At 38.5% G+C, this 27,342-nt stretch overlaps 1 protein-coding gene and 2 long non-coding RNA genes across 3 annotated transcripts in view; all 3 read right to left on the minus strand.

Annotated features, from left to right (window-relative positions):
• Positions 1–472: 472 nt before the first annotated feature.
• LOC121392441 lies at positions 473–4,270 on the minus strand. The gene is made up of 2 exons (XR_005960495.1): positions 3,825–4,270; positions 473–1,171 (listed from the first exon to the last, which is right to left on the minus strand). It is a non-coding gene; the product is annotated as an uncharacterized LOC121392441 (long non-coding RNA).
• A 445-nt stretch (positions 4,271–4,715) lies between these two features.
• On the minus strand, positions 4,716–10,849 carry LOC121392449. The gene is made up of 3 exons (XR_005960496.1): positions 10,705–10,849; positions 7,690–7,731; positions 4,716–4,949 (listed from the first exon to the last, which is right to left on the minus strand). It is a non-coding gene; the product is annotated as an uncharacterized LOC121392449 (long non-coding RNA).
• A 1,659-nt stretch (positions 10,850–12,508) lies between these two features.
• LOC121392458 overlaps positions 12,509–27,342 on the minus strand; it is a 26,566-nt gene continuing 11,732 nt past the window's right edge. The window contains exons 3-7 of the mRNA XM_041523662.1: positions 26,608–26,790; positions 25,048–25,172; positions 19,690–19,816; positions 17,445–17,535; positions 12,509–15,840 (exon numbers count right to left, since the gene is read on the minus strand). Coding sequence (XP_041379596.1) covers positions 15,226–15,840; positions 17,445–17,535; positions 19,690–19,816; positions 25,048–25,172; positions 26,608–26,790 — 1,141 coding nt within the window. The 3' untranslated portion in view covers positions 12,509–15,225. The remainder of the gene's footprint in view (positions 15,841–17,444; positions 17,536–19,689; positions 19,817–25,047; positions 25,173–26,607; positions 26,791–27,342) is intronic.

The raw sequence follows: 27,342 nt of genomic DNA on the forward strand, positions 1-27,342 counted from the left end.
ATTACAGCGCTTCTCTAACACGGTGGTTTATGCAAACTTACAGCTAATTGGCAATAACGATGGCAGACTAATGACGCTAACGGTAATCTCGAATTTATTTTGTTTTCTAGTCCGGTCATTAAGAACATTTACCCTTTTCACTTCCTAGTACTGACTGTAACCTCTCAATAATTACCCAAACCGGCCTCGGACTACAGGCTGGTAGGTACAGGGTTCGCAGTCCGTTACCGGCTCCAACCCAGAGCGAGTTCTTAAGACTCAATGGGTGGGTGTAAGGTCAATACACCCTCTAACCCACTAGCTAACGGATAGCTGAGGTGTGTGCCCAGGACAGCGTGATTGAACCTTAATTGGATATAAGCACGAAAATAAGTTGAAATGAAATGAAAGTAATGCAATATATTCACAATGTACACCAGGCGTTGGAATCTAATTCAAGATGAATACTACAGATATTCACTAAAACAACTAATATGAGATGAACAGTTTATTCTCGACAAAATATCTTTTATTCAAGGAAAGGCTCCCTCTCAACAAGAAAGAGAAGAAAAGGTATGTTTGTTTATTGACATCTCAGCACATCGTGAAACTACTGACATTTGGTTTGATTATACGTGTATAATCGGGAATGTTACAGTGGTATGCTCAGGCAAGTCACAGTGGCAGGCGAGGTCATCGAATATTTGACCTCAACATATCATTTCTCCATTCTCATGTTTGGTGAATATATGAACTGAATGAGTCATTCCTCAATTCTCAAGTTTGGTGAATATTTTACCTCAACATGTTATTACTCTGTTCTCAAAGATGGTGAATATTTGACCTGCCCGTTTTTGTTATTACCCCATTAAGGTTTACTTTTTAACTGCCGGTCTGTTGTTACTCCTATTCCTATTTTATTTTTAACTCCTGGTCTGTTGTTATCCTTTCTTGTCTTTGTTTTAGCCACTGGTGTGTTGGCATTCCAATTACCATTTTATTTTTAACTCCTGGTCTGTTGTTATCCTTTCTTGTTTTCGTTTTAACTGTCGTTCTGTTGTAACTCCAATGTCGTCTACCGTTTCACTGCTGATATATCGTCACTACATGCCCGTCTACTTTTTAACTGCTGGTTTGTTGACTGGTGGGCGCGGCCCTGGGTTTGGCTTTGGTGGTTGAGATGGTCTAGCAACTGTGAGAATAAAACACAACATTTGTAGACATTTTGTAGTGATTTTACAATAAACCACAACATTCGTAGACATTTCATAGTGATTTTACAATATATTACACAACATTGGTAGACATTTCGTAGTGAATTTACAATACAACACAACCTTGGTAGACATTTCGTAGTGGTTTTACAATAAAACACAACATTGGTAGACATTTCATAGTGATTTTACAATACATTACACAACATTGGTAGACATTTCGTAGTGAATTTACAATACAACACAACCTTGGTAGACATTTCGTAGTGGTTTTACAATAAAACACGACGCTGGTAGACATTTCGTAGTGAGTTTACAATACAACACAACATTAGTAGACATTTCGTAGTGGTTTTACAATAAAACATAACACTGGGAGACATTTCATCCTGATTTACAACATAACATAACACCGATAGACATTCCTTCGTGATTCTACAATAGCCTTTTACGAAAATAAATAAATATACAATACTAATCACAGACTAAATTATTCACTTTCATTAGTGGTTCGTAAGCTTTTAGGAACGATTTTGGAAGGGGCTGGGTCGAACGCGATTTCCGAGCAAATGTTATGATCCAGAAATGGGGACACAACCCTTGCAATCCAAAATGCAATCTGTATGAAATCATCTCCACTGGTACATAACTATTTATAGACCAGTAGAGCTAGTTTCAATGAGATTGTCCATTATTTCCAAAAAACCTCGAACGACACCAATTAATGCACTATAAATGTTTATATTTACCCCTAATCAGAATATTAAACAAACCCATTTTTAGTGACTTCCCCATATTACCTACTAATATGCAAGACATTATATAGATATAGTAGATCCGTCCTTTTCATCATATAGTATTATCTGATGTGCATCATAATTGAACTGACTTGATAAAATATTAAAGCATATGTCCAGTGTCTTGATTAGACCTGATCCGAACATTAATTTGAAATAAATCTAATCTTTAACTGACTCCCCCATATGCGCCCTACTATATATATATATAAAATAAAAATATGACGACGATGATGATGATGTATATATGTGTAACTATAAAACTATGGAGACACAAAACAAATCAACATTATAACATGGAGAATTATTACAAATAAACAATGTAATCAACATCCGATATTTGTTGGTTTAGTTCTGAATTTTATTTCTTTTTTTTTTTCTTTTTTTTTTCTTTTATTGTTTTATTGCCCCAGACCCTTGAGTCATTGACTCACACAGTATTTATAACATACTCATGTACATACATATTCATATCCGTGTCCATATCCATACATTCATACATATACATACATAAACATATTTTTACAGATATACATATATTATTTTGTTACTCGTGCCTGAGTAAGTATTGATCTGAGGAGAACATATTAAAAGAAAGGAACAAACAAAGAAAGAAAGAAAGAAAGAAAAGAAAAGAAAAAAGGGAAGAAAGATGAAAATGCAGAAAAATAAATGAAAGAATAAATGAATGAGTGGAATTTGTTGTTGTTGTTTTTTTGTGTGTTTTTTTTTCTAGTTTTTTTTTCTTCTTTTTTTTTGATGGAGTAGAAATACTGGTAAGAAAAATGCGTACAGTGATCAGACAGACGTTTTACTGAATTTGTGTATCCTGTTTTCCATTTTGTAAACAGCTTAATGAAATGTGTTTCTTTGGAGTCCAAAAGTAGATTACATTAGTGACATTTTGTTCTTGATCAACAAGGATAATTTAAGGAAAATGGTTTATTTAACGACACCCTCAACACATTTTATGTACGGTTATATGGCTTCGTCGGACATATGGTTAAGGACCACAAAGATATTGAGAGAGGAAACCCGCTGTTGCCACTTAATGGGCTACTCTTTTCGATTAGCAGCTAGGGATCTTTTATATGCACCATCCCATAGACAGGATATCACATACCATGGCCTTTGACGTACCCGTCGTGGTGCACTGGCTGGAGCGAGGAATTCTTTATCAACAAATACTTTGTATATTGAAAATATCTTAAAATTATCATATCATATATAATAGATCCGCCCTTCTCTGTAAATCATTATTGAACTGACTTGATTAAAGTATTAAAGACATATCCCCCCCCCCCCCCCCCAGTGTCTGGATTTGCCCCTAATCACAACATTACTGTGAAACGCTCTACTATATATAAAAGAAATTACTAGTATATAGATATGATAGATCCGCCATTGTCTGTAAATTATTATATTATTGAATTTACTTGATAAATGAATGAATGAATGTTTAACGACACCCCAGCACAAAAATACACATCGGCTATTGGGTGTCACCTTACTTGATAAAAGTATTAAAGGTATTAAAGGCAATACCCTCCAGTGTCTGGATTTGCCCCTGATTACAATATTACATTGAAACGCTCTACTGTATATAAAATAAGTTATATAGATATCATAGATCCACCCTTCTCTGTAAATCATTATTGAACTGACTTGATAAAAGTATTAAATGCAAACCCTCCAGTGTCTGGATTTGCCCCTAATCACAATATCACTTTAAAACGGTCTACTATATTTAAAAAGAAATTATATAGATAAAATAGATCCGCCTTTCTCTGTAAATTATTACTGAACTGACTTGATAAAAGTATTAAAGACGTACCACTGGGTCCGCTATCGTGTGGACTAGGATTCATTTCGGAATGTCGTTATGGACTGCTACTGTTTCTTTCTTCGTCACAAGTGTAGATGTATATATAGGTCGCAGGTACGTTATCCAGTGGAATCGCCGGAGCTATATATAGACCACTCAAATCGGTGAAGTACTTCGTACCCAATAAACAAGGAGTGCCAGGCGCTGGTTGGACAATGAGATCATTGTTTTCGAGAAACCACAGGGTTTTCCACGGTCGATTCGTTGCTTCTGGGATTTCCAACAGCAAATTCCCAAATAAGCGGATTTACTAAGACTGAAAGGAAATGAGCTCATCTAGAGCTATTGGATGTCAAAAATTTGGTAATTTTGACATGTAGTATCAGATAAGACACCCCGCTACATTGTTTTTTTCATTAGCAGCAAAGGATATTTATATGCACCATCCCACAGATAGGATAGCACATACCACGGCCTTAGATATACCAATTGTGAATGAGAAATAGCCCAATGGGCCCACCGACAGGGATCGATCCTAAACCGACCGCGCATCAAGCGAGCGCCTTACCACTGGGCTACGTCCAGCCCCTTCTGTCACAAATAAGGACGGAATAAAGTATTTCAAATCCCGTCTACCCAACGCGTCTGAACATAAATCTACAATTTGAACCAGCCAAGACAACAACACTTATTCAATGAGTCATATATTTATTACACATCCTGAAAGAATTGCATCTGACGAATATGTTCAGGCGCGGGTCCAGCGAGATGGTTTCGTAGATCGGACCCCCCCCCCCCCCTCCCCGCCCCCGCTGAAGCACATTTTCTCTCTTATCTTCAACAATTTTTCAGAGAAGCATGACTCGATCCCAGTATGCATTTTGATCGCCACAGTCGAGACCTCTCGCCCCCCCCCCCCCACCCTCCCCCCCCCCCCCCCACCCCCACCTGTAAACACTGCTACACAAGCGTCTGGTGTTTTCAAACATATATGGCAGTTTCCCAGTTGGACATCTTCTAAGACCACCACGTGAAGTCACGTCACCTTCTGTCACTTTTTGCTAGCTGGCAGATTAAGTGGAGGTTTTGGACGTGGCATATTTGGAGCTGGGAGTGGAACTCTTGGATTTCCAGCTGCAAAAGATAAACGCAAGTAAATAACAGGTCACATTGTTCTTTTTAGAGGTAGCGAACGATAAACAAAACAAAAAACATGTTTCATCCTAGCAGTGTTTGGTTCGTATTTCAGTATCAGTTTTAATTTGGACAAAGAGAGATGGAGAGACGGATAACGATAGAGGGGGATGGTGAGAGAGAGAGAGAGAGAGAGAGAGAGAGAGAGAGAGAGAGAGAGAGAGAGAGAGAGAGAGAGAGAGAGAGAGAGAGAGAGAGAAACCCAGATAGTGAGAGAGAGAGAGACAAACAGAGAGAGAGAGAGAGAGAGAGAGAGAGAGAGAGAGAGAGAGAGAGAGAGAGAGAGAGAGGAATGTTGGGAGAGACAACGGGAGGACAGAACGATACTGTGCGTGTGCGTGCGAGTGTATGTTTGGATATACTTTCTTAAAAATAAATACTTAAATGTTTTATTTAGCAACACACTCAATACATTTTATTTACGATTATATGGCATCAGACAAAATATTATGTTTACGTATCACACAAATAATGAGAGAGAAAAGCCGCTATCGAGGATCTTTTACATGCACCATCCCATAAACTGGATAGTACATACCATGACCTTTGTTACTCCAGTTGTGGACCCATGGCTGGAACAATAGATTTGACCTATGGGCTCACCGAGGTGGCCAGGGTTTTATCAGTGGACTACGTCCCAACCCGCTTGGATTCACGGTCCGTAGCAGCTGATAGTGTTTGTCCAAGACAGCGTGGTTTATTAGAAGAACGAAACGAAAGTAATGAAGTAATGAGTGAAAAAAAAGAAAAAAAAGAAATGTTTTATTTAACGACGCACTCAACAGACAGGGTAGTACATACCACGGCCTTTACTATACCAGTCGTGGTGCACTGGCTGGAACGAGGAAGTAAACAGTGAATCGCCATGGTTGGATCGAGCTGCGGATGGGCACAGCGGTGGGGGGATGGGGATGGAATGGGGTTAGGGTTTTTTGGGGGCCACAGGGCGTAGGCGGTTTGGCCTTAGGTTTTGTGTAGGGTCTGGCCTCCCTTCATTCCCGGCCTCCATTTGGTCACACCAATGTTCGAAATATGATTGGTAATTTTATCTTTTCAAAATTTATTAACTAACTTTCCTGGGGCCTTGGGCCAACCTTTTCACCTCTCCTCCTAACCTCTAGGGCTATAAATTATATTTATTTTTAATATAATAAAATTAATATAATATATTTAGACTACCCCATCAAATATTGCGTCAATTTTTTTCTCTCTCTATTATTTTAAGTAGTTTATAGGTTAATTTTGTTTTAAGGACGCAGTCAAAATTTATTAACCTTCATCCCCACATTAGTATTTTTGGCTTTAATATTCTAAATTTCTAAATTGGACCTAGTCTTTAGGTGATTCCTGTCCCGAATCGGACCCCCGATCTTATCGGAGGCCGGATTCGGGATAGGCGTGTTCGAAACCATAGTGGTATATGCACACGTTAAACCACTAGTCAAGTGAAGGAAATGAAGTTAATGACTTCACGGTCTAGAGGTTTTGACCTTGAAGTCAGTCGGTCACGCTTGTTTACTGCGTGTCTGTAACAGGAACTTATCCGTGTGGAAACTATGTTCATATACTGATGGAAAAAAAAAAATAAGGGATGACACCAACACTAACAGAAAAGAGTGACTGCAACCAAAACCCTCTTCATCCCTCTTCCATTGTTACAATTTGTTTTGTTTAACAACACCACTAGAGCACATTGACTTATTAATTATCGGCTATTGGATGTCAACCATTTGGTAATTCCGACATATAGTCCCACAGACAGGATAGCACATACCACGGCATTTGATATACCAGTCGTGGTTCACTGGCTGGAACGAAAAATAGACCAATGGGTCCACAGACGGGGATCGATCCTAAACCGGTCGCTCCTCAAGCCAGCGCTTTACCAATGGGCTACGCCCCGCCCTGTTCCTGAGTGTAGCAACTGTCCCCTATGGCTGGAGCAAATCCTCAAATTCAGGCAAAAAAGAAAGACATTCGGGCAAAATGAGCTGGCCTGAAACCTTTTCACCATGTATTTCCATTATTCTACCCACAATATTGGTTGTAATCCATGTAAAAATAAATAGTGATTTGTTTGCAATCCTATATATATGTTTGGCAGCAATGCTAATATTGTTATCCATATTCGGGCATGTTCGTTTAATTTAGGCAAAAATCAGCCACCCCCCCCCCCCCCTCCCTTATAAGAATTGGACTCTGTACGCCTATGAATGAGTGACCAGAACAGCAAAATAAACTCAGATTGGAAATATGCACGATAATATATTGAATTAAAGGTGCAGACCCTAGTTTTAACCCGTAGAAAATGGACACTAAGTTTCGTTAATTTACAAACCTGTAACTCATTTGGATAAAGTTACAATAGAGTGACACAAGAGTCTGTGGCGTTGAAACCGGGAAATATCCTTTAAAATAGACTAGAACTCAAATGAAAAACCGCTACTTATCAGACGCACGTGCGTTTTTAAAACTATGAAAACTGCTAAAAAAAAAATTATTCAAAACACCAGGATGACCAGAAACACTTCGGTTCTATGGAAATGGATAATCTAATGAATAAAATATAAGTAATGTTTGATTTCAGTGATTATAAACGGCTCTAATAGTGAACAAATATGCTGTAGTGTTTAAAAACTAGGGTCTGTCCCTTTAAAGTTAAAATGATGAACGAATTTACCTGGAACTGGAATGCTTGGCTTGTGTATAGCTGTTTCTATATCTAAAGAATAAAATATAATTATAATCAAATGAAAAACAAAATCATATTTCGGTTTTTTGCACCACCTGTATGATTAACAATAATTAAAAACGTTCAGTGGCTGTTGTTCAACAAAACCAAAACCCGTGATTAATCAGCGGTTATTAGGGCAGTAAAATGTAGTTCAGATAATTGTGAAGGAACAAACCCGCTAGCACAAATAAAGTTACTGCTGAAGCAAACCTTCAAATTCGGGCAAGAAATATTTCTGGCAAAATGACCTGGCCAGAAACCTCTTCACCATGTATTTCCATCATTCTACCTACAATATTGGTTGTAATCCATGTAAAAATACTTAGTCATTCGTTTGCAACCTTATTTAGTTGTTTGCCAGTAAAACAGCTTGTTTTGTTTAACGACACCACAAGAGCACATTGATTAATTAATCATCGGCTATTGGACGTCAAATATTTGGTAATTATGACCCATAGTCATCAGAGGAAGCCCGCTACATTTTTCCATTAGCAGCAAATGGTAGTTTATATGAACTTTCCCATAGACGGGGCGGGTCGTAGCTCAGTGGTACAGCCTAATGCGCGATCGATCTAGGATCGATTCCCGTCGGTGGGCCCATTGGGCTATTTCTCGTTCCAGCCAGTGCTCCACAACTCGTGTAACAATGAATGAATGAATGAATGAATGAATGAATGAATGAATGAATGAATGGATGGATGGATGGATGAATGGATGAATGAATGAATGAATGAATGAATGAATGAATGAATGGATGAATGAATGAATGAATGAATGAATGAATGAATGGATGAATGAATGAATGGATGAATGGATGAATGAATGAATGTTTAACGACACCCCAGCACAAAAATACACATCGGCTATTGGGTGTCACAAATGGTAAGTATATGAAAATATTATTTATATATATTTATGTAAAACCACAGTGTAAGGAGCTGTGGGTGAAAAGTATAATACAATACATAAAATCAAGGTAAATACATTTTAAAACTTTGTATAGAAGTCAAAATGTTTTTAAAACTTTATAATTAATTCTGGATGGAATTTAAAAGATTACAAAGGCCGTGGTCTGTGGTATGATGCATATAAAAGATCCCTTGCTGCCAATCGAAAAGATTAGCCCAAAATGTTTCCTCTCTCAATATCTGTGTGGTCCTTAACCATATGTCCGACGCTATATAAACATTAATAAATGTGTTGAGTGCGTTGATAATAAAGCATTTCCTTCCTTCCTTCCTTCCTTTCCCACAGACAGGAAAGCACATACCACGGACTTTGACCAGTTGTGATGTTATATATATAAACTGATTGAATGGATCTACCGAAGTGGTTTGATCCTGCGACGTAAGCACCGCAGGCGAGCGCTCAACCGACTGAGCTAAATCCAGTCTCTTGTTTGCCAGTAATGCTAATATGATTAAAGGTTATTCATATTCGGGCATTTTCATTGTCATTTTTGTTAAATCGGCATATACCCCCACACCACACACTCCGCCTGCCCGTTAGGCGACGCTAACCATTTAATACCTGTTATTAACAGGCAGCTTAGATAGCCGTGTGCCCATGTCAGTATGCTTGAACCTTTATTGGACATAAGAAGGAAATAAATATATTGCAGTGAATGCGCCCTTTTCACCGAATTAAATCCCGTTACAGCCGAAACAATGTCCTGAGCTGGAAGTACTGTTTGGACGATGACCCTTGAACTTATTTGAACTCAAATGACGAAAACCGATACATGAGGCAATAACTCTATACTTCTGCCAGCTGTACGTGGTCCACAAATAAATGGATTAATTTCATTCATTTATACTTATGTTCGTGCTTATATCCAATTAAAGGGACAGACCCTAGTTTTTAAACACTACAGCATATTTTTCACTATTACAACCGTTTATGATCACTGAAGTAAAACATTACTTATATTTTATTGTTTAGATTATCCATTTCCGTACAACCGAAGTGTTTCTGGTCATCCTGTTGTTTCTAATACCACAAACTGCATTTTTCATATTTTAAAAACCGCACGTGCGTCTGAGAAGTAGCGGTTATTGATTCGAGTTCTAATCTATTTTTTAAAGGATATTTCCCGGTTTTAACGTCACCAACTCTTGTTTCATTCTGTTATAACTTTATCCAAATGTGTTACAGGTTTGTAGATTAACTAAACTTAGTGTCCATTTTTACGAATTAAAACTAGGGTCTGCGCTTTTATTCAAGTCCGATGGTTTAATCCCTGCACCGCTGAGTCCGGAATAAATGAATTGTGGGAATTTAAATGTTTTAAAAACACAATACAGGAATGTACATAATATTATTTAGTGCCGTACTACAATACAGATGACGGTATTTAACCATTTTTGGTCTTGAAAAATAATAATACTTTTTCATATATTTACCTGCCTCTATGGTATCGTGGTTAAGCCATCGGACATAAGGCTGGTAGGTACAGGGTTCGCAGCCCAATACCGGCTCCCACCCAGAGCGAATTTTAACGACTCAATGGGTAGGTGTAAGACCACTACACCCTCTTCTCTCTCACTAACCACTAACAACTAACCCACTGTCTTGGACAGACAGCCCAGATAGCTGAGGTGTGTGTGTGTGTGTGTGTGTGTGTGTGTGTGTGTGTGTGTGTGTGTGTGTGTCAGGACAGCGTGCTTGAACCGTAATTGGATATAAGCACGGAAATAAATTAAAATGAAATGAAAATGTATCTAAATATGCACCTTTCTTTTTGGAGACAATTACATTGATAGTGACATTCATCACATACGAGAATATCACGACATAAATTATCACGAACAACACACATACCAGTGGATACCGGTCAGTTTTCCACAAACAACGACCAGTCAGGCGGAACTTGTAGCCATTGCCGATCTATATATCCTAACAGTAAACCATGCAGTGACCACGTGTGGGTATGCATACTAAGCAGACGTATACAATACTTACTTATCTTTTTCATGATTTCTTATCCCTGTGTTGTTGAATCTGCTTAGAGATGAGCGGACGAAGCTAAGAACACTGGTATGTAGATCTGAGTGCGTCAACAAGCCTCTCCCCACAGTAAATAACAGCGCGCGTCACGGCCAGACATTAAAGGGGCTATCCTAGCACATGCGCAGGGGTGAGGATGAGGGCGGTTGGAGTGGAGGGGCGGTGAAGAGGGAGGTCGGAGGTTATTCTACTACTCAAAGCGATTTTGTTTTCTTCTTTTGTTTTAAATATGTTTTCCTGAAGAGTATGACTCGATCTCTTTAGAATCTTCGCTTGTCTAGACACCACCATTCTACACACTCCTTCACACGCGCCTGCTATCTGAAAGTTACAGTGCAATATTTCGCCATTATTACATTTATTTATGATAAATAACTACAAATTAATCGACCTGACACATAATTGTTGCTTAAATAACTCAGGAATGTTAAAATTGAAATATGCCTCCACGCCGAGTAAACAGTCGCGTTCGGTAGAGATTGGTTCCTGTCTTTTTAAATCTTGTAGAATATAATTTACAAACTCTGGGGACCCATGACAGCTATACGAAGCCGCTAGAGATGAATTGTAAAGTTTAACGACACCACTAGAGCACACTGATTTATCGGCTATTGGATGTCAAACATTTCGTCATTTTGACATATAGTCTTAGAGAGGGAGGACGCACTCAACACATTTTGTTTACGGTCATATGTCGTAGGACATATGGTTAAAGGCATATTGTCACAGATCACTGACCTATTTAATGACCTAACACAGTATTACCTGAACAAAAATAATTTTAATTTGTCCCTAAATGTACTTTATTCAACCATCTTCATAACTAGCATAGTCCATTTATTAATGATATTTTGTAGAAATAATTGAATTATGGCAATGGTCCATAATTCAAAAACTAAAATTGCCGAGAGGGTTGGCATGGATTTCACTCCATCATGGTTCAGTTAAGGTGATGCGATAGCTAGATTTGGTTTCCAACAATTAATGTAATTTTTTTTTTTATTATCCATTTATAGAGAAATAAGGTCCTTAAATCCGTGACAGTATGCCTTTAAGGACCACACAGATATTGAGGAAGGGAAGCTGCTAGCACCATTTTATGGGCAACTCTTTTTGATTAGCAGCAAGGTATCTTTTATATGCACCATCCCACAGACAGGATAGTACATGCCACGGCCTTTGTTACACCAGTTTTGGAGCACTGGCTGGAACGAGATCTGAGAGAGGAAACCGGCTACATTTTTTCATTAGTAGCAAGGGATCTGTTATATGCACCATTCCACAGACAGGATATCACATTCCACGGTATAACTTTATAATATCTGTATCGAAGTCCATGGCTGGAAACATTAGTGTCTTAGATCGATTCCAGTAAAAGCTCATATAGACTGGATGCAGCAAATGCTTGCGGTCTGTGGCTTCCGTTTTGGTCATATACACCATATACGGTCATCTGGCACGCATCGAACGCATCCAGTCTAGACCGGACCGCACGCACGAACCGCACACACGAACCGCACGCAAGAACCGCATCCAGCCTATATGAACCATAACAGTCCACGTCCAAACAGGTATAGGTGTCCGAAGATGCCGGTGACGGGGGTGTGGCAGACTGGAGGAGCCAATTATTAAAGAGTTAGGGGTGGTCAGTGCCCCCGTCCCCAAATTCCGACGCCTAAGGAAACGTTTAACATGGTTCAGGCATGCCCAGAATCCTATTGGAAGTTTGTAAATAACAACAAAAACTGATTAGTTTGGGGTTTAGTTTTTTTGTACATTCGTTATACACACAATGAAGTTGTCAACTTATTAGATGTCTTTGTTTGTATTAATAAACAGTGTTATCCATATACAATTAATTTGACAGACATAATCATATACAACATCGTCGTTTAAAATATATCATGTAATAAATACCACTTCAAATGTGCGTGCGTCATACTCCTCATCAATACGCACACGCGTGTACGCACACACGTATACACACGCACACGCACAGATATTCGAATACATTGATGTCTAGCATGAACACACACCCAAGGCCGAAAACTGTTAAAAGTATGTAGTTAAGCTAAGTTACAACTAAAGCCAAAACTAAAACTAACTTAAGCTAAACTGAGTATTAAACTGAAACTAACATTAAAGTAAACTTCTAAAATGCATTACTACAAGACATGGTCAATAAGAGACCTGACCAAATCAGTAAGCATTAGTAATAATTGCTTAAGACGTGTTGTCACGACGCTATTTCATATAACGATTAAATACATCTATATTATCGTGACAAAATAAAGCTACATCTTATAATGAGTCGAAATGGGTGTAAACTGTCCTCTTTCCTACGACTAATCATGGGTTCTCTGGCCCTTTCGAACCAGGGGAAGGAGAGAGTACAAGTCTTTCCCCGAATTTGTGGAACTATTATGTGTGTGTGTGTGTGTGTGTGTGTGTGTGTGTGTGTTTCTCTGTGTGTGTTTCTGTGTGTGTGCGTGTGTGGTGTGTATTTGTGTGTGTGCGTGTGTTTCTTTGTGTGTGTATTATGAGTCATGTTGAGATGAAAACTAATATTACTATTACTACTACTACTACTACTACTACTACTACTACTACTACTACTACTACTACTAATTAATTATTATTATTATTATTATTATTATTATTATTATTATTATTATTATTATTATTATTATTATTATTAATATTATTATTATTATTATTATTATTAAACAAAATAATAATAATAAAAACAGAAAACAAAACAAATATACAAACAGAAAACAAATCTTCGCTTGTGCCTACCCCCAACGCCACTAAAGCTTGGGTCGCCCACAAAAGATACTATTTTTACAGATCTAAAGGAAATGTTTTATTTAACGAAGCACTCAACACATTTTATTTACGGTTATATGGCGTCGGAATTTTACAGATCTGCACCTCTACCAATGACACGAATACAATTTGACACGAGACCATTATTTTTACTCACACTGTAACATGTGTATGCCCTTATCCATCAGTAGTACAACAAAATGTCAAACAACAATACTGTTAGCGGTAAAATGTATATAATATAAATTATAATTATGACAAATGAAATATGAAATGACGATGGATACAAAATCCACCAAAGACTGAGCGCATGAGGATTACAAAACATTTTAACGTAAACGAAATACAAATTCGTAGGAATAGTCCATCCACAAAACCCCCACCCACCCCCACCCTCACTTCCCCTGACTCATCTCCAAGAAATATAAGTCCTAAGTCTAGCATATGCATTAAGTCAGTTAGGAATACAATTCCTAGAAGAACAAGGACCCCCGCCAAAACAAAACAAAAACACACAAAAAACGCAAACAAACAAACAACAACAAACAAACATACAATTACATAAGATAAACACGTCCAGGTAGGGCAAAGATTCGCTACAAGTAAAAGTCAAAAAGGAATATTATTCCTAGGAACCGGGGTCCATGGAACACCTTCCTGTAGACCTGCATTCGTTTTACACCTGTCTTGGTAATACAGCGGTTAAATCATCGACAATAAGATTGGTAGGTACTGGATTTGCACAGTATTACTTGCCCCGAGATTTGTGCAAGAACACTACACAGACTTTGCTCTCAGTCACAGCTAATAACAGTTACTAACCACCAACCCACTGTACTGGACAGACAGCCCAGATAATTGAAGATGCCCAGAAAAACGTGTTTGAAACTTAAGTGGATACAAGAAAGAAAATAAGCAAAAATAAAAATCACACATGTAAGTTAATGCATCCATATAATGTACAACAGTTATGAAATGAAATAATCGAATGGTTAGTGTATGAGCTATGTGGTGCTCCTTCGAACTTTCAAAACAAACACATAATTATTCGGTAACATACATGTACATTGTAAATCACCATTGATCGGAAGATTTTTCGACTGATCGGAAGATTTTTCGCCTGTCGTCCCATTGGATCCGAAGCTTTGATTATGATTACAATATAAAATAACGTTTGGGCCGGCATGTTTTGTTTCGGGTCGGCAGAAATGTATTAATATATATTTTTTGCATCCATACTTGAAGAGATTTAATTCAGTTTAACCGGAGAGGGAAGTATGTATGTGTCGGGGGGGGGGGGGGGGGGGGGGTAGCTCAGTGGGACAGCGCTCACCTGAGGTGCGATAGTTCGCAGGATCAATACTCCTTGATGCTCTCAGTTTTCCCCTCTATTAACCAGTGCCTCAAAACTGGCACATCAAAGACCGTGGTATGTACTGACCTATGTATGCAAATGTATGTATAAAAGATTTCTTTCTACTTTATCAGTATACGTGGCCTATGTAGCATCAGCGGCTTTCCTCTACTTCTCTTTCGACCAAACAGCACATGCTAAGCACTAAAGAGCCATAGTTTAAAATAGATGAGACATCGAGGAATAAGCATTCCTTTCTATTCAACTTAACTAGAAGGGAAAGTCAATGTCAATTATAGTATCGTGGTTTGTTTTTGATCACTAGCTTCACAGACACTCTGTTTAGGAACACTAGGATTTGACGCTGCCGGATTTGGGCCATCTTGATCTTTATCCACAGCGCCGACGTTGCGTTCTGCGAGGCGTCCCAGCGTCTCATAGCCATCATCATCGTGTTGCTCTCCTTCCAATTCTGCTGCTTCTCTGACTGTTCCAGTAGTAGCCTTGCGTGGACCGGCCGGCTGGAAATGAACATCTGCCCCAGTGTCTCTTCCAGGAATAAGTGGATCGGTTGCCTTGGCATCATCCACGTCTGCAGCAAACCTTGGTGGATCTGGTGCGGGGTACCCTGGTGGACTCTCTGGAGGGTTTCCTCCGGTTTCAAGACTTACAGGAACTACAACACGCTTGTCCCAGGGAGGGTCATACGTCCTGGCCAAATCCGTTTCATTAGTGGTGGTGGTGGTGGTGGAGTTACTGCCAGAGGGATTCAGCGGTTCCAGGTAACCGGCGTTGCCGGTTGCGTTGCGATCTAGACGCGGAACTGCAGTTGGGTCCTTGCCGTATCTGGATGGTGGTACTGGTGGTACACGGTCACGACTGGAAGCAGGCTTCAGTCTGTTCAGAGGCTGTAAGTAAGATATCAGTTTATCAGTCAGTCCACGCAAGGTCAAAGCAATGAAACATGATTATACGGTATATCAAATTGGTAAACAATGGTGAATGGGTTATATTACTTAGCTATTAAAAATGTCAGTGTTAGAAAAAAAAGAAAAAGAAAGTTCAGAATTTAGTAAACAAGGAATTAGAAATACTTTCAGATTCTGTTACTTGAATTTTGTATGGTTCTTGCTTTGATTTGTTTGTTTTCTTTTTTGTTTGTTGTTTTTTCTTTTGTGTATTTGTTGTTTTCTTTTTCTTTTATTATTTTTTTCATTTCCATTGTTTGTTAAAGGTGAAAAATCATTGTTGCATATGACTATTTTTTTTACAATAATTAAAAAACAACATTTCTCAATATAATGTGTATCACAGACACATACGGTCGGTTATTTCACTGCTGCTGGCCTTAAACGTTTTTCTACACATTCATATTAGGTGTAACTTGTCTCACTGGAAACAGTTTACTTTAAATATTGTAGCCGACTGCAAACAAATGCCACATTCAGTGTTAATGAGAACTGATGTAGACTGAATGCGGCGCATTCGTGCGGTCCGACTCTAAAAGTTAGTTTCAATGAGAGCGTCTAACACAACCAGTTTATCCTAGTAGCACACGTAGCATGTGCTACGGGCCCCGCGCTTCAGGGGGCCCCGCGGTGATGTGTATATTTATTCCTCCCAGATCATTTTTTCCCCTCTCCTCGAGGGGGTTGCAAAATATATATCCTGGGAAGGGGCCCACCGCTGTTATTTGTGCTACATGTCCCGTGGATCCTTAAACCAGCTCTGGCATCTAGACTGAATGCGTGCGATGTGTGCTTCTGCAAAACGTAATGAAGTAATCGTATGTGGTGTATAATATATGCCCAAAACGGGAGGGCTCGGGGGGGGGGGGGGGAGTGATATGCCACCGTAAATAGGTTAGGGCCATAGGCATAGGCGGTTTCGGCCGTACGGGGAGTTAGGAATGTCCGGGGGACTGCCTCCTCCCCCCTCGGGGCCCTCCACTGCTTCGGCCACACTGAAGTTCCCAATACGATGGGTGCCCCTTATAACACTCTGTCCCCCTACTGAATAAACTTCCTGAGGCCTTGGCCCAACCTCTTGGGGAATTAACCTCCAAAAAATAATTTTAGGGCTAATTTAAAAAGAAATTAAAATTTAAGATATAATTTTATATTTAGAAACGCCCGACCAAAAATGGCGATCAAAATTTGTAATATAAATTTATTTTATTTTATTTATTAATTTTTATTAGAAATGGCGCATCAAAAATATAGTTGTAAAGTCCCTTCTCCCCTATTGGCTTAATTTCAAAATTGACCTAAGTAATTTCTGCCCCGGATTGGGCTGCTGGCCTCCAGAGGCCGAACCCGAGGTAGACATGCTCGAAACCTTAGTGGTATATGAGCATGTTAAAAACATTACCTACCTACCAAAACGAAAGCCACAGACCGCACGCACGCGCCGCATCCTCATATTAACTAATATTAAGGAAGCCTGCTTCTAATGGACACGGCAGGGTGGTCTGTTTCAAAGACAAGGCTGACAATACAACGTATATACAAACCATGTTGTCGGAGATCTCCGAGTACAGACTGACGTTGCCCTCTTTGTCACTGGTGCTCCAGCTAAAGCTTGTTCGCCTGGTATCTCGAGATCTGCAAACAACAAAACAAGCTTAGTCTGTAGTTAATCTAATTAAAATTAGCTCCACTATTACATGTGGATCTGACAGCAGCCTGTTGGAGCTCATGTCCAGTTGACCTTTCATTCGGCCAATCAAAACCTTACTTGCAAAATCATGCCAGTGATTTGAAAACAATTTGAAACATTCGGGATTATGCCGAGGGTATACGAAATGATTCGGGTGAATGCCGGAAACTAATTTCAATATAAAATTTAATATAAAATTCGTTTCAAGACGAAAAAACCCCACGATTGTATAGTCATAAAGTCTGTTTATGCTAGTATACAATCTAGAGTTTATTACTGCACTTTTACCCCTGTTTTTTTCAACGTTGAAATAGACCAATAAGTTTGCCTATTGCATAAATAGTCTCGCCCGATATTTTTAGAATTTGTATGCTCCCGAATAACGCTATAAAGGGCGAACTGTAATTGGTCAATATTTGTCTACAGGCTGGTAGGTACTGGGTTCGGATCCCAGTCGAGGCATGAGATTTTTAATCCAGATACCGACTCTAAACCCTGAGTGAGTGCTCCGCAAGGCTCAATGGGTAGGTGTAAACCACTTGCACTGACCAGTGATCCATAACTGGTTCAACAAAGGCCATGGTTTGTGCTATCCTGCCTGTGGGAAGCGCAAATAAAAGATCCCTTGCTGCTAATCGGAAAGAGTAGCCCATGTAGTGGCGACAGCGGGTTTCCTCTCAAGATCTGTGTGGTCCTTAACCATATGTCTGACGCCATATAACCGTAAATAAAATGTGTTGAGTGCTTCGTTAAATAAAACATTTCTTTCTTTCTTTCTGGTCGATATTTAAATTGTTATTTATAGATGAAATGTCACCTGAACATGGGAGTCCACGCAATGCTGTTAGATCTACTGGTGAGATCAGTAGAGCTCATTTTAATTAGATTGAGTCTGTAGTCGGGATGGGAATCAAGTGAATGTGGTATATTGAGCCACTTTTTTCGTAGATTTATTTTTAAAATATATATTCTGAATCGAAATGGCTATCCCGATTACGGGCTTCGGTGACGTGGTGATTAAGTCATTGGCTTTAAGACTATTACGTACGCGCACGTATGTTCGCATTCCGGTGGTGGCTGCTGGGTATAACGGCTCAATTGTAAGGTTAACGTTTGTTTTGTTTCACGACACCACTAGAGCACATTGATTTATTAATAATCGGCTATTAGATGTCAAGCATTTGGTAATTTTGACATATAGTCTTAAAGAGGAAACCCGTTACATTGTTCCATTAATAGCAAGGAATATTTTATATGCACCATCCGACAGACAGGGCTGGTCCCTCCCGCAATTGGAAGGTGTATAAGGCTTCTCTCTTACTAAACACTGACACCTAAGTTGCTAACCGTCAATCCAAAATCCTTGATACACAATCCAGATGGATTAAAAAAAATTAATTGGATATTAACACGAAATAAAATTAATAATAAAAAGATAATAAAAACAAAGTTAAAATTAAACAATAACGATTTGTCGTCTGCGATGCTCATAAATTATTATTTTTTTAATACAATTAAAAAAATAATCATTCTATACCACTGCCCATTTTCTATTTCTCCCGATCTGGCACTTACTTCTTTTTTCAATATATTTTGCTGTCCACCTGCATATCCCAGTCCTTGTAACAATCCAAATTTAAACCATGAATCGTGTGTGAAAAATTATTTTACAAAAAATCGAGCCAAGCCCAGTTTTAGTCCCCATCCGTTCCAAAATCGTGTCGGTAAAAAGTCACGCAGGCCACAGGAAGCTACATGGACCCCGCTATATTACTCTGTAAAGTTGCATATATTTCCTGCTTCATCACCCAGTATGGTGTTGTAAAAACAATGATAAAAGTTTAGGGATTACATGAAATTCCTACGAATTTTAGACATTTCACAAAATCACTAAATAAAGTAGTGATTACTCGAAATTACTGAAAGTTTTAGGAATTTCATGAAATAAGGGGTTTCACAGCCTTGCTTAACATACCATACGTGATATATAGGTTTTGCTTTAAAATAAAAATAAACAGCTTTTAAAAAAAGAGGATTGTTGTAAAAAAACAAAATTGAAAATGAAAAGGCATTAAAAATGTATTAAATTCAAAACCTACCTCGGTGACGCATCTGAAGCCTTTTTCTTCCTGTTCCAGACCACGAGACTGATGATGGTGATGATTATGACGAGTACGACCAAACCACCGACTGCTGCCCCGATTATTATTGGAAGGTGAATACTGGCTGAAGAATAAAATGGTAACCGCCTCATACAGTATATTATGCCAAGAAGCCAACATGTAAACACTGCAATATACCGGACTCAAAAAGTACCTGTAAACATAATTGTGAGAAACAGAACACTGTTGATAGAAATCTCGTTCCAGCCAGTGCACCGCGACTGGTATATCAAAAGCCGTGGTATGTACTATCTTGTCTGTGGGATGGTGCATATAAAATATCCCTTGCTGCTAATCGGAAAGAGTAGCCCATGAAGTGGCGACAGCGGGTTTCCTCTCTCAGTATCTGTGTGGTCCTTAACCATATATCAGACGCCATATAACCGTAAAATAAAATGTGTTGAGTGCGTCGTTAAATAAAACATGTCTTTGTTGCTAGAAAGCATGATACTTCTAAATTGTAGGCATATAGTGAGCCGGTCTCGGTGTGGTATGGTTAAGTCAACGATTAGTATGTTTTGGGTTCGTATCTCAGTACCGACTCCCTCCCACAGCTACATAGGGATGGAGAGGTGTAATGACACTATACCCCCCCCCCCACACACACACACACACACCCCACCACCACCACCACTAAACACTAATTATTCATCCATGTCCGAGATGACAGGCTAAACAGCTGATGTACCGGTATGTAACATACTTAGGATAGCGTGCATGAAGCGTACTGGGATATAAGCCTGAAAATCAATATAAAATGAAATTAGATTTAATACAGAGTAGGACCAAAACCAATTTTGTCCTCAAGTGGGAGAGGGGGGAGGAGGGCTATAACCCCAGCGTCCCCCTAAGTCCCACAAGCCAGCTAATCACAAACTCTGCCAACTCCCATTCTCCATCTCGAATGTCGAATTATTTAGTTAATCAGTAATGATAATAATAATACTACTAATAATACTAATAATAATAATAATAATAATAATATCGCGTGAGAGCTAAAAGGTCGTAAGTGGCAGATACGACCTAAAACGTCTTTTCTGCATATTCGGAATCGCCATCCCCGATTACATACTGTCACAAAAAATCGGAGCTGTGTCCCTAATTGCATCGCTTATACAGAAGGATTTAAATGGTCGTAAGTGAATCGCAGATACCAATTTGCACGAAAATAGACTAACTGACACATACGACTTTCCTCCGATTTGCTTGCTGTTCATTATGTGAACACGACTGGTCGTGTGTGGTAGATACACCCTTTTTAAATACAGTTTGTTATATAATTATGTCTGACATAGGTCGTATGTGCCAAATACGACACATATGTATTCTTTGTTATCGGTTTGTGATAGAAATTACAAATGCGAAGTACAATAGAGCATACATTGTGTCAATATTTTTATGTGCTTGAATTCTAAAAATAATATGACTTTTGTCGTTGAGAGAGCCCGGTCTATTTAAGAAAAACATTTCGTACTGCATGCAACGAACCAGACAAGAATCGTGTCTGTATATATAAATAGGAATTGCAGTAACATTAATGTCTGTATGGTTTGCTATTTTATGTGCAACATAATTATAACAATACACGTTTTGGTGAATTTTCTTGAAAAATAAATATCTATTTTGAAATGTTTTTAATTGAAGCAAAGTTTCCAACATGTAATTTGTATCTATAGATACAATTTTAATTCATAATAATGTTGTATATGGCATATACGACCAAAGTGCAAGCATAATCACACTGATATTGGATGCACATGTATTTAATTATATGTTACGATGATCATGTTTCGCCTTTCAGCTGCCTTTGAAGATCTACAGGATCGCCTTAATGTATGCATTATGGATTAACAATAGTGCACATACAAACGTCATTGTAAGTAATCCAGGACAAAGTCCAGTAACAAAAGACAATGTAATCAGATGTAAGGTTAAAAGGCGAATAAAGTGAATGTGGCCTCAACATAAACGACCCCTGCGCGTACTGTAACCTCACCGTGGTGCAGGGGTGTAACATTTTCTTTGAGAATGGCCAATACAGCACAAAATTGAAGTTTTGAGTAAAATTCAGTATCCGTAAAATTCTGTGATATTTGTGTTTTTGCAGTTCTTTACACTGTTTTTGTTTGTCTTGAATTTTTATATTGATGTTGATCATCACTTTAATTATTTGCATTACCATAGTTTGACACCCAATAGCCGATGTATTTTTCGTGCTGGGGTGTCGTTAAACATTCATTCATTCATTCATTCAACATAAACGATAGCAAGATCTATGAACTTTGATTAACTTCACAGTTAACAAATATTTTCAACAGCATATCCCTGTCCTGAGTCAGACCCCCGATCCTATCGGAGGCCGGGACTCGGGATAGGCGTGTTCGAAACCCTAGTGGTATATGGACTATGGACACATTAAACCAGTTACAAAGCTAAGCTAAGCTAAGCTAAGCTAAGCTAAGCTAAGCGCCTGCACGTGCTGTAACCTCACCGTGGTGCAGGGGTGTAACATTCTCTTTAAGAATGGCCAATACAGCACAAAATTGAAGTTTTGAGTAAAATTCAGTATCCGTAAAATTCTGTGATATTTGTGTTTTTGCACAGTTCTTTACACTGTTTTTGTTTGGGTCTCGAATTTTTATATTGATGTTGATCATCACTTTATTTATTTGCATTACCATAGTTTAACGCCCAATAGCCGATGTATTTTTCGTGCTGGGGTGTCGTTAAACATTCATTCATTCATTGCTAAGCTAAGCTAAGCTAAGCTAAGCTAAGCTAAGCTAAGCTAAGCTAAGCTAAGCTAAGCTAAGCTAAGCTAAGCAACATAATGTTGAACGTGAACATGACACAACACACACACAACCATTAGCACAACATAGCACGCACAACAGAAGCTAAACATGACATAGCACACACAACATAAGCTGAACATGACATAGCACACACAACAGGACATGAACATAACATAGCTCATACAACATGACCTGAACATGATATATAGTATACACAACATAACTTGGCACATCATTGACAACAAGACCTGAACATAACATAGCAAAAAGCTGAACATGAGAAAATAATCACCATAGAAAATGAACGTGACATAGCACTTGCGACAGTTTATTTGTTTGTTTTGTTTAACAACACCACTAGAGCACATTGATTAATTAGTCATCGGCTATTGGTAACATTTGGTAATTATGACTCATAGTCATCAGAGGAAACCCGCTACATTTTTCCTAATGCAGCATGGTATATTTTATATGCACTTCCCCACAGACAGGGCAGCACATACCACGGCCTATATCCAGTCACCTGCGACAGAACCTGAACATGACATAGCACCCACAACAGAACCTGAACGTGACATAGTACACACAACAGAACCCGAAGAAGAACATGACAGAACACACATACAACATACCATGATCATGACATAGCACACACAAGAGAAGATGAACATGACATATCACTCACAACAGACGCAGAAAATAATTTAGCACACACAACAGAAACCGGAGGATTGATCACTTAACACTCAACAAAATACGGAGAGAATACTACACATAACATAGTTTGGAGATATCACTGAACACACATCATACATAACCTGGAGAGATATCTGAACACAGTAGAACCTGAAGAGATCACTGAACACAATAGAACCAGGAGAGATCACTGAACACACAACAGAACCTGGACACATCACTGGACTCACAATAGAACTTGAAGAGATCACTGAACACAGCAGAACCAGGAGAGATCACTGAACACACAACAGAACCTGAAAAACATCACTGGACACACAACAGAACCCGGAGAGATTACCAAATACACAACAAAACCAGGAGTGTGCACTGAACACACAACAGAACCCGGATAGTATACCCAACGCACAGCAGAAGCTGTAGGGTTTACTGTTCACTCAATATAACCTGGAGAGAATCCTGCATACTCAACAGGTGGACATGGTATAGTGTTCACTACTTCTGGATTTGATATTCAGTACACACCCTCATTGGAAATGTAAACCCTATATCCTTTGAATGAGCTTCACTTTAACTCGGTGTACCCCAAACCAATAAGCTGCTAACATAGTTTCTTCATTGAAGGATACCAGTTTCGGTTTGCTTAACTATTCTGGTTTGTCTGTTGCACTAGCTGATAAACCAGGTATTCTTGAAACTAGTGAAGTACACCCTGAGGCAGCAGAACCAGGAACTATCTGCAAAAGGACTCCCATGGAGCAAAGAACACGGAAAGAACACTGCACACAACATGACATCAGTTTTTCTGATGACTCATCAGGAACGAATACTTGCCTAGAAAAAGAGGTTTTGTATGGACAAGTCGTCTGATTCTGATGCACTATCATCAAACAACGAACATGGAGCACTACCACCACAGTGTTTCTGCCAGATAGAAATGTTTGGGTATGGCTGTATGGAATTCAATGCAACCACAGTCAACAGAGATATGGGGGTCCTCCGTCAGAAAGAAAATGGGTTAAGTTTAGGGTTAGGATTAAAGGCATATTGTCACAGACCACTGACCTATTCAGTGGTCTAACAAAGTATTACCTGAACAACAGTAAGTTGATTTGTCCTTAAATGTACTTTATTTAACCATCTTCATAACCACCATACTCCATTTATTAATGATAATTTGTAAAAATAATTGAATTATGGCAATGGTCCATAATTCAAAAACAAAAAATTGCTGAGAGGGTTGGCATGGATTTCACTCCATCATGGTTCAGTTAAGGTGATGCGATAGCTAGATTTGGTTTCCAATAATTAATGTAATTTTTAGTTATTATCCATTTATAGAGAAATAAGGTCCTTAAATCCGTGACAGTATGCCTTTAAGAAATGCATACAGTAATGATAAGAGTAATTAATTTTGTCAAAAAGTTAACTAAAAAAAATAATTCTTCAAAAATATCTGGTATGGTACCATACCCATTTTACTCTCTGGCAGAAACCCTGCACCAGATAAGGTCACACAAAATCTGGGGTGGATCAAAGAAAACAAGGATTTCACGAGTCAGAGTAGTTTTTTTTCACATTATCATTTTGTTCAAATAACTAAAACACCTAATATGCTATAAATACCGCAAATATACAAAGACATACTGATCAAGAAAAACAGTTTTCCTTCATTATCTCAGCTTTTTAAAAATGAATTTTGATGAACTTAGTCCTTCTGGCTCTCATGCGACGATATATACATATACATACATACATATATATATAGACAAGCCTTGGACCTGGTATTTGAAAATCAAGATACCTTTGGGTAGAGCATTGCACGTGCATTGTAGATTCTCCAGTCGGTTGTTGAGGAAATGTTCTACCGACTCGTGTATCTGTCGGTCACCACACAGGGCGCCGTGACTCGTGTGGTCCGGAGTCAAACTGCAAAACAAGATATCACATACATGTGGTATGGGGTCACGGCACTATTATAGTCATTAAGTGAATTTATATCCATTCAAAAGAGAGTCAAAACTGTCTGACTTCTGTTATGAAACTTATTTGTAGTAATATGTTTTTTGTTTTTTTTAAGTACAGATTATACCTTGAATGGTTTGCAGATGATTCGTCCTCTGCACGTTTCGTCCACAGACGATTCGTCCACTAAAAATTAGTTTTTGTTATGAGTAAAGATAATCTCGACGTTTCGACGTCTGATATAGCCTATTGTTTCTTTTTACCCATTCCGTTTACACCTGGCCTCTATTGTGAAGTAATTAACAATAAACACTCAATACTATTAATGCGGTTTCATAGTTTCATTCTATTTTCACCTAAAACAAATCGACTTTTGATAGTGCCACTAAAATTTAGTTTGTTTCATATACTAGTCGTTTACCACAAAAAGAAAATAATTAACCATTTCAATAGCTAAGAAATAAGATTATAGATTTATTGGTCTAAATGTTGTAATCGAGTGGACGAATTGTCCGAGGTGAGTGGACGACTTTTACGTGGACGAACTGTACGGTGGACGAATCGTCTGTGGACGAAACATCCAGAGGACGAACCGTCCGGAAAGCCCTTGAATGACATGCTCATCAAATATTATAACCAAATATTTTTATTTACTAGTAAAAAAACAAAACACAATAGATATCTATACTTCTTTGACAACGAAGAATCGGATGCTGTGCTGATATGACATTCATTTCACCATTTACTTTCTATTTTCACCCTATATTCCTGAGAAAGCCACTGTTTACTCCGAGAAGCAGCACATTACACTTTCGATGAACAAGTGCGGGATCCATTAATTTGTAGTTGTTTACGACAAATAAAAGTAAAAATAGCGAAAAATTCTAAACTGAAAAACAATAAACGTAAATATTTATTTAGATTTCTTTAGTTTATTTTAAATTATTCAATTATAATTCCATTAGTTTTTGTAATGTCTTGGTAACATTTTAGGCCCATTTTCACAGTAGTTAATTACATCATGGTATATATATATATATATATATATATATATATATATATATATATATATATATATATATATATATATATATATATATATTTATAGTTGCATTTTTTTTCAGTAGATTTTTCAACTTGCAAGTATGATAATGCACATTTAAATTTTTACTAGATATAAGAACAAAACGCATAAGGTTAATTTTCTTTATAGATTTAACAGTGGCGTAGGAAGGTGCCAAAAAGTAGGGGAGGGCACACTTTTATATTTACACACTATTACATTATTATAAAGCAAATATAAAGCAAAATATCTGAAAAGTGGGGGGCACATACCCCTTGCCCCCCCCCCCCCCGCCCCTCCCGCTTCCTACGCCAGTAGATTACAATGGAGACGTACGTGCAGATGCGTTCGACAACAGTCCCTTCAGTGCTGTTGTCAATGCACTGTTTCAGATGTGTCCACTTGTCGACGTCGCTATTCAGGTCATCGTTGAGATGCACCAGGAGATCTTCTCGGATGACGTTCCGTTCCTCGACGCTACACGTGAACACAGACTCGTTTCCTTCAGGCTGTATCAGGCTTGAGGAAAGATAAACACATTTTAAAGGCACTGTCCCGAGTGTATTGCCACTGTTAGGCGCAAGTTTCATTTGTCCGTAATCCGTATACGTATTCGTAATGTGTAATCCGGATTAATCTCTCTTTTTTTATGCAAATGGGTCGAGTAGATTCCATTTATGCGTCCTTCGTACGCGTGTGCGTATCCGATCACTCTATGCATTGTGGATTACTTTTATGTATGCGAATACGCATACGCATACGCATACGGGTACGGGTACGGACAATCACAGTATCAGCAATCTACAGTATCAGCTCGTCGTTACCTTTTTACTACACATACCGACAAACCAGTAATGGGGCAATTAACCAGAAGGAAGGAAATGTTTTATATAACGACGCACTCAATACATTTGATTTACGGTTATATGGCGTCGGACATATGGTTAAGGACCACACATATATTGAGGGAGGAAACCCGCTGTCGCTATTTCATGGGCTACTCTTTTTGATTAGCAGCAAGGGATATTTCATATGCACCATCCTATAGACAGGATAGCACATACCACGTTC

Source organism: Gigantopelta aegis, chromosome 3 (assembly GCF_016097555.1).
Source record: "Gigantopelta aegis isolate Gae_Host chromosome 3, Gae_host_genome, whole genome shotgun sequence".
Classification (NCBI taxonomy): Eukaryota; Metazoa; Mollusca; class Gastropoda; order Neomphalida; family Peltospiridae; genus Gigantopelta; species Gigantopelta aegis.